Raw genomic sequence first — 8,361 nt, 5'->3', positions numbered from 1 at the left:
CAGGCTGGAGCCCTGTCCTCTCTGGTCAGGTGGCAGGGACAAGGGGGACGAGGCCTGGCCCCTGAGCCCACTGTGCTCTTCCTACAAAGTCCCTCCGGGTGGAGGGGGCCCGGGAGGTGGCCCTGGCTGGCACACAGAAGCCCTGGCTCTGCCATGGAGCCGGATAGAGGCCAGTGACTTCCCCCACGGTTCCTCAGGCCTCACATTTGTAGAATGGGTGTGGCACTTCAGTTCTGACATCAGAAACTTGTCACCTGGGTGCTCTGGGACAGCCCAGCTCCCATGCTGGTGGGGGCGTCTGGCAGGGGCGGGCTGGCCCAGTGTGGCTGCCAGCAGCCTGGCTTGGAACCATGGTGAAGGCAGTGTGGGCCCACCCGGCATGCCTACGGGCCACCTCCCGGCCCAGGCCTGGGAACATAACTAGCTGGAGCCCGGCTGACCACTGCCTGCGAAGACCCACGGCAGCATCTGGTCCACTCCCCGCTGAACCTCAGGGGGGGGCAAGAGTCAAGTGTGCTTCCGGGCTATAGTGAGGCCCCAGTAGGCAGGGGGATCTTGTAGCCACTGTGGAGGAGGGCAAGGCAGGTGCCCAGCCCCAGGGCGCCGGCCAGCAGCACGGCGCCAAGCGCTTTGAGGAAGGAAGTCCGGGTGCGGGTGAAGGAGCCGGGCGCCATGATGCCCAGCAGGGCGGTGCTGACGGTGAGCGTGTAGAGGATGGACACCCCCGTGTTGAGGGCCACGATCTTGCCGAACTTGGCGAAGGGGGCGATGATGCAGAAGAAGAGGGGCACGGTGGCGATGACTGTGGTCAGGGCGCTGGAGACGATGGCCACGCCCACATGCCGCACAGCCTCCAGGGTCCGCCACTGGCGCTGCGAGGGGAGGTCCTGCGGGTGGGTGGGCGAGGACGGGAGCTGGAGGGCTGCGCGTGCACCCTGGGAAAACCCTGTGAAGGGCACCCCCGTCCCGACCTCCGCTGGCTGCTGCAGAGGGGCAGCGGGAAGGTGCTATGGTCCACCCCACTGTGCCCGGAGGGGCCAGTCCCGCCTTGCTGTGATGACAGGGTGATGGAGACTGCAGGCTTGGGCCTCGCTGGCCCATGCGTGACACGCGCAACCCCTGGGCGGTGTCAGGTTCTTGGACTGAGCGCAATGCTGCCCTGGTCTAAGTTTTATGTACTTAGGGGCACCCTCAGTGACCCCGAATGGGTCAGGGCACGGAGCAGACGCCCAGCCCATGCTGAGAGGCCCCCGGGGGGCTCGGGTGGGGGAGCACTGCATTCCCAGATGTAAGACTGGTTTGAACCCCCCCGCCCAGGTGCCTATGAGCAGGCCTGGTGGGCCGCAGGCTTGAAAACCTCATGGGTGGTTCTGTGCCGAGCCTGTGGGGCCACCCTAAAACCAGGGCCACGGTCAGTCAGGACAGCCATCCCCCAGGCAGGCCTGGAGGGCGGGCACCAATGTTGGGACAGGAAGCAGAGCACCCCCTGTTGCCATTCGCTCTCTCGAGGACCCGGGGGCGGGAGGCGGGGGACTAGACTCACTCGAGTGGACCTGCGTGAGTGGGAACTCTGGGGGTGGGCTCCTGGGGTGGCCAGATTTTCTGGGGCAGGGAGGGCACGCAGCACGCTCACCTCAGCCTGGTGTGGGGGCAGGTTCTCGCCAGCCAGCAGATAGCCTTCAACCAGGTGGACGCAGTAGTCCACGGAGGAGCCCACCAGGATGGAGAGGGAGATGGCTTCCACGGCCCCCATCTCCCAGCCGCTCCAGTACATGATGGTCACCACGAGGCAGACAATGCCTGCAGGGGGGCGGGGAGGTGGTGCAGCAGCTCGCTCCCCCTTCCCCTTAACACAGGCCTGGAGGGCCCTGGGGAGCATAAGGCCAAGGCTAGAGCTCCCACCTTGGGGGACAGAAAGGACCAGGAGGGCCAGGGTCTGAGGGACGGAGCAGGCGCTAGCCCCTACCTCCCTGGAAGCAGGCGGCTCGTGGGCGGGCTGGTCCTGTGGCTGGCCGCCTGGGAGGGGCCCCACCGAGCAGAGGGTCTCTCTGCCCAGGGTAGGGGCCGGGGGAGGCTGAGCTGAGGGGGTTTAGAAGCGTGTTGAGCCGAGGGCACCTGGGAGGCCTGCCCCACCTACCCAAGATGCTCAGAAGCACCGGCAGCAGCAGCAGGATGTGGGTGGTGAAGACGGCGACGGCAGCCACGCAGATGAGCAGGGAGAGCAGCAGGCCGTACAGGGCGCTCTGCACGCCTGGGGTGAGAGGAGGAGGCCTCAGCTGGGCTGCACCCTGCCCCCTCATCCAGGCGGGCCCAGCTACAACACGCTGTGCCGCTCTGGGAAAGCCCCTGGCCTCTCTGTGCTTCCATGCCATCCTCTGCAAAGTGGGGAGGGCAGTGCCGCCCCCGGGCCTCGTAGTGCTGGCCTGGGTGAAGCCCTCAGGGCAGGCCTGGCCCAGTAAGTGACAGCAGCTCGGGTGCCATCTCCGACCCTCTGTCGGCAGCCACAAGCCCACCCCGGAGCAGACGACGGCCCCCTCCAGCCTCCTGTCTGTCCCTGGGGGCCGGACTGAGGTTCGGCACAGGGCCAGGGCCGGCCACTCACCGATGATCTCCATGAAGATCTGCTTCCAGTGTTCACAGGTCTGGAAGCCGTGCCGCAGGGCCGAGTCCTCGGGGAAGCTTTGCAGCTGCTGCTGCAGGAAGCTCTCCCAGCGCAGGTAGTCCGAGTAGGTCTGGAAGGAGGACTTGCCCTTGTACGTGGTCTGTGGGGGATAGGGGCTGGTGAGGGGCTGGGGGAGGGCCTGGGCCACGCCCACCCATCCATGGCGATGGCCGATTTGCTCTGGGGCCCCTCAGCCAGGCGCTCGGCCGCCTGCAAACAGAGGGCATTCTGTATGGGCTGTGATGAACAGCCACGGCCCACCCATTGGGAGGAGCACAGCCCCTCCAGCCAGGCACACCTGCCACTTCCCCAAGGAGCCACATTCGGCTACCAGAAGCCCCCGGGACACATCCCTTCTTCTGTGCACGCAGCTCCCTGGCTTGTGCTCCTGTTCCTCCAGGAAGCCCTCCTTGATATCCCAAGATGGCCCGGCCTCCTCTGGGCTCTCTCTCAGCGGCCTCCGTGCACATCACATGGGAGGGTGGCAGGCAGCTGTTGTCTCTGCCCTGGAGGGGGTGTCCAGGGACTGGTGAGTCACAGGAGCAGGTACGGCCTCTGCTCCGAGCTTCTCTCTTCTTGTGCATATCTGGTTCTAGAGTGAGTGTGCATGTGAGTGTGCATGTGTGTGTGTTGCGCATATGGGGGGTACTTTGGAAGTGGCTCACTGAGGGATGAAGGAGGACTCTCTCAGAGTGTGTGTGTGTTTTGTGCATATGGGGGCCACTTTGGAAGTGCCTCACTGAGGGATGAAGGAGGACTCTGGCACCTGCTGGTCTGGTGGTCGGTGGTTCTGTGGCTTGTGTGGTAAATGGTACAGGTGGTGGCAAGGAAGATGGCCTGGGACCTTCTCATTACCCATATCCTGTTGTTCTTGCCACCCCCACCACGGGGAGGCCGGGACTTGAACCCCATCTTAGAGGGGGAAACCAGCTTCTGTCGAGTGGCTCTGAAGAGGAGTCCCAGGCTGGTGCAAACAGTGACCGCACTCGGTCGTTAACACAAAGGTTGGAGGTTTGCGCCCACCCAGAGGGGCCTCAGCAGAAAGGCCTGGAGATCTAGTTCTGAAGCACAGACCTGCTCGTGCAAGTCGGCATGGTGGCAGCTGGGGCTGGCAATGGGTGAGGAAACTGAGGCCAGGGGGCTGAGTACACTGTTCCAGGGCACCTGAGGGCTCCGGGAAGTGGCCTTGCCCAGCATCATGGAGCAAGTGAACAGGATCAGCGGCTCCAAAGTCGAAGGTCCGGGGCCAGTGAGTGGCAGCACCCAGGATGTGTGCAGAAGTGGCAGAGTGGGGTGTGGAGAGTAACCAGATGCTTGGCTTCCAGGGAGTTTCCTAGGGAAGCCAAGTCCTGGGCTCCCAGGGTGACAGGCCATGTCCTAGCTTCCCCATCCCCATGCCCTGCTGCCCCTAGAGCCCAGAGGCAACGATGGCGTGAGCCCTGTGGCTGGTGGTGCTGGGACTGAACTGTGTCATCTGAAAACACGCATGGACCAGTGGGGGGAGTCCTCTGGGGAGTTTCCTCATGTCACCTGAGAGAGGCAACATCAGGCCGGGGGTCGGGGGGTAGGGTGGTTCGAAAGCAAATCCCCCCAAGTGATGGAGAGAGAAGATTGGCTCACAGCCAAGAAAACAATGGCCACCAGGTCTGCCAACAAGCAAGGAGGTCGCAGGCCGAGATCCAATGGAACATCTGGCCCTGACCTGTCCTTCCAGGTGGCCCTGGAAAACGAGGGTGGGCAGGACGGGTGGCGGGAGGTGGAGGGCGGTCTGGGCGGCTGGAGGGGTGAAGCTCCAGTCAGACAGCTGGCCAGCACTTGGTGTTGGCATGCACTAGCTATGAGCTTGACTGTGGGCAGTCACGCACGTCCCCCCTCTAATGGGGCTAGAGAATGTATGAGGGGACTCCGAAGCACAGGCGCCCCCGCCAGGCTGCCTGGGCTCACCGACTCGAAGGCCATGGAGATCCACTGCACACGGCCCTCCTTGACACCCACGGCCCCGTGGGACAGCTGCCCGGGGAGCAGGTTGGGCTCGGGTAGCTCCTTGCATTCAGGGTGCAACATCTGCAGGAAGGAGGATATGCTGTAGCCTGTGGGAGAGGGGGAGAGGGGTGAGAGAGGAGGCAGTGGCCTGGGGCGAGGGCTCAGGTGGTCGGGAGGAGCAGGACAGGCCCTGGAGCCGGGAAAAGCCTAGGAAGAGCACTCCTTCCCCTGCCCCTACCCTGTGACATGTTTGTGAGTGCTGAGGTGTGTGACCTCACCTCTCAGATTTACCAACTAGTTAAATCTGGCACTGGCACTGGGCACCCTGCTGAACCCATGGATCCCTGGGGTGGAGGTGACAACCTGCACCTTCTCAGAAGAAGCTCAGCCCTGGCCATGGCAGCCACACTGACTGACAGCGAGCAGAGTGGCTCGCCGGTGCCCTTGGTGTCGAGGGGAACAGGCAGCCCCATCTTCCTCCCACGGAGAGCTGGTGGGTTGCAACTGCCCACCTCCAGGTGGGCAGCCACCACTGAACCACCAGGGCTCCTGCAGGAGGACTGTCCACCTTTCGGAAAAGCTCTTCTTGCAGCCGGAATACGCAGGTCCCCCTCCGCCCACTCAGCCTCTCACAGAAGTCTCCCTTCTGAAAAGCACCTGACTAGGGGTCCCCGACCTCCAAGACACGCATCAGACCCGTGAGTGCGGACGCCCGGCCCCGTGCACCTGAGGGCAGGCACTGGGCCCCGCCGGGCTTCACTAGCTCCGAGTTTCCCCCGATGGCCTTGCAGAGGCGACACAGGTGCCCGAGTTCTTTGAAGAGGTCGAAGCTGCCGTCGTAGATGACGCTGCCCTTTCCCAAGGAGACACAAGGTGGAGTGGCCGCTCAGTGAGATGGGGCCTCTGCCCATGCCCACTTCCCAGGAGCCCCTCACAACTGACACCTTTGGGTGGGTGGGGGGCCCACTTTCCCCCAACCTCCCTCTAGCTGTTGCCACCGACTTCTGCTTCTGTCACTGCCCACCCTGCACAGGGGCCCCCAGCTCCACTCAGCTCACTCTGCTTCCCCACCCCGCCCGGCAGTCCCTTGTCTCCCTGCCCTCCCTTCTGGCTTGTCCCTTAATTAGTCAATATCTGGAATCCCATAGGCCTAGCTGGACTCTGCTCCCCAAGGCAGCAGTGACTGGCACCCACCAGTCCTTCCCACAGCCCTGAGCGCTGGGACACAGCTCAGCCAGCTCGCTGGTCTACAAGCTGGACGCCCATGGAAAGAGGGGCCCACAGTGGAGGGCCAGGGTTTCAGGACATGGTACCCACTCCAGGGGCCAAAAGATGTGTGTGTGTGTGTGTGTGTGTGTGTGTGTGCGTGTGTGCGTGTGTGTGCATATGTCAGGAAAGGCCAGCCAGCGGGTCCCCAAGTTCCTGGGTGACTCTCGAATCAGCCCTGTCCAGATCCCAAGGGATGCCTGGGCTAGCAGCCGTTGAGTCGAGAGGGGGTGGGGGCCTGGCTGGTGGCCTGTGGGCAGCAGTGGCCTCCCTTGCTAAAGCGGCCTATGTACCGGGTCTCCAAGGACGTGGTTGTCCCCCTGCCGGCTGTGGTTGAGGCCAACAATGCCGAAGACCACAAAGACCATGGCCCCTGTGTCCACGAGCGGCCGCACGGCGGGCTTCCCGCAGCCTGTGTTCACGCAGGGGTTGAAGCCGAAGGTGGCTGAGAGACGGGCCCTGGGGACTGCAGACGGAGACAGCTGTGAGGGGCTGGGCCCAGACCCCAGGCCCCCACGGTGCTCCTCCTCACGGGTACCTTTCTCACTGGGCACGTAGAAGCAGCCTCTGGTCGGCCCATCCGGGCTGGAGCTGAGCAGGCAGCCAGGAGGTGCTGTGCACACACGCCCATGGAAGGGGGGCTTATGGGACTGCGCAAAGCAGAGCTTCCTGTGGAGGCAAGGGGGGGCCAGACTGAGGCTGGGCAGGAGAGGCGGGTCAGAGGCTGGAGTGAGGGGGGAGCAAGTGGGAGGAATTAGTGAAGACAGGCAGTGGGAGGGGCTGGTGGGCGCTGGACTGAGAGGCACTCACAGGGACTAGAAGGTGGAGGCCCTGCTAGGTTCTCACGTTGGGTCTGGAGCAGGTGCCCGGGGGGGGGTTTGGGAGCCAGTCTTAGTCCCATCTCTGCCTAGGCCACCCCCTCTTGGCCTCAGGGTTCCCAAATGTGGCACGCAGTGTGGAGGAGACCAATAGTTTTCCAGTTTCCCCTAGGGAGGGGGCCCAGGGCCAGCCTGGGGGGCATCTGTTCAGAAGCCCCCCCAAACCCTGCCTTGATCTGAGTAGCAGGGGACCTCAAGATTCTGCCTGAAGAGAAGGTTTCGCAGGCAAACAGCTAGCTGTCCACTGCACTCGATCTTCCTCATGCTCATTTTTGGATCACGTGCTGGGCTGCAAACCACAAGCTCAGCGGTTTGAACCCACCAGCTGCTCCTTGGGAGAAAGATGAGGCTTTCTACTTTCGTAAAGTGTTGCAGTCTCCGGAACTCATGGGGGCAGGGTCGCGGAGTCAGCATTGACTCAATGGCATTGCAAATGCTTCTTTCTAGAACATTCAAAGCTCACCCAGACGACCCGAACCCTGGTCTCTCATGTGTGTGTGACCTAGACTCTCGAGAGGGCAAGCAAAGGCAACCCCCTCCTCACCCTCACTCTCACCCCACTCTGGATCATGGAGTGCCAGGCTGGAAAAGACCCAGCGATTCCCGCCTCCAAACCACGGGTTCAGCCCCACGTGGGGGCTCGAGGCCCTGAAGGGCATCCCCTGCCAGAGACAGGGCTCCCCACTGGTCAGTGGCGCTGCTGGTGTCTCCTCCCGTAGCTCCAGTGTTTCCTTCAGCGCCCGTGTTGTGACTCTGCTGCTGCCTGTCTGACCCCTGCTAGGCAGTCTGAGGGCAGGAGGGAACCACACCTCTGTGCTCACCCTCCCCCCGCCCCAACACTAGCCACGCAGGACACGCTCGGGGCTCCCGGTGTGCTCCAGCCTGGACTGTGCGAGCAGCCTCTCCGCAGATACGGCCTACTGGAGGGCGGAACGTGGAGAGACCCTGAGCGGCACAGAGCTTGGCCGGTCATGCCACAAGTGCTTGGACACTTACTCCAACTGGTCAGCGGTGGAAGATGCCCATGGGTCAGCACGGCAGGTAGTCCCTCCCCTCACTGGCCCTCCCGTCTAAGGGTGGGAACATGCAATCTTTTCCGAGGGTATGAGAGATTGAGAGTGTGGATGAGAGGTGTGGGGAGGAAGTGGGGTGTGCTCATTCAATCTCTCAACCCACATTTACCGACAACCTAGGCGCTGGGGTGCACAGCTCGGACAAAACAGAATGCTACAAGCCCCCAAGAGTCAACCAGGGGAAGATGGGGTCCCAGAGAGAGCAGCAGGAGAGGTGTGCAGAGACTGGGGTGTGGCAGTTTCGGATGGGGGAAGGCTCTGGCCACGGGACCGCTCCACGGGGGTGACCTGCGTCTTAACCACACCAAGAGTAGAGGAGGCATTCTAGGCAGGGGTGGCGGCAGGTGCAAAGGTCCTGTGGTGGAAACGTGCTTAGCTTAAAACGGCTGTGGAGAGATCACAAGGTAGAGTGGCAAATGGCGAATGGTGCGCAGACCCTGGGCCTACCATCTCTGCCAAGGTGCCCCAGCTCCTTGGCTCTCAGCAGGGAAGTACCTGG

At 63.0% G+C, this 8,361-nt stretch overlaps 1 protein-coding gene across 1 annotated transcript in view; it reads right to left on the bottom strand.

Moving 5' to 3' along the window:
• Positions 1-524: 524 nt before the first annotated feature.
• Positions 525-8,361, bottom strand: part of DISP3 (dispatched RND transporter family member 3) — a 33,821-nt gene continuing 25,984 nt past the window's right edge. Inside the window, exons 13-20 of the mRNA XM_075538291.1 lie at positions 6,450-6,580; positions 6,205-6,377; positions 5,372-5,498; positions 4,607-4,752; positions 2,603-2,762; positions 2,138-2,251; positions 1,634-1,800; positions 525-887 (exon numbers count right to left, since the gene is read on the bottom strand). Coding sequence (XP_075394406.1) covers positions 525-887; positions 1,634-1,800; positions 2,138-2,251; positions 2,603-2,762; positions 4,607-4,752; positions 5,372-5,498; positions 6,205-6,377; positions 6,450-6,580 — 1,381 coding nt within the window. The remainder of the gene's footprint in view (positions 888-1,633; positions 1,801-2,137; positions 2,252-2,602; positions 2,763-4,606; positions 4,753-5,371; positions 5,499-6,204; positions 6,378-6,449; positions 6,581-8,361) is intronic.

The sequence above is a fragment of the Tenrec ecaudatus genome, chromosome 1 (assembly GCF_050624435.1).
Source record: "Tenrec ecaudatus isolate mTenEca1 chromosome 1, mTenEca1.hap1, whole genome shotgun sequence".
NCBI lineage: Eukaryota > Metazoa > Chordata > Mammalia > Afrosoricida > Tenrecidae > Tenrec > Tenrec ecaudatus.
Note: the sequence above shows the minus strand (reverse complement) of the source record. Positions and strands in the feature narration are given on the sequence as shown.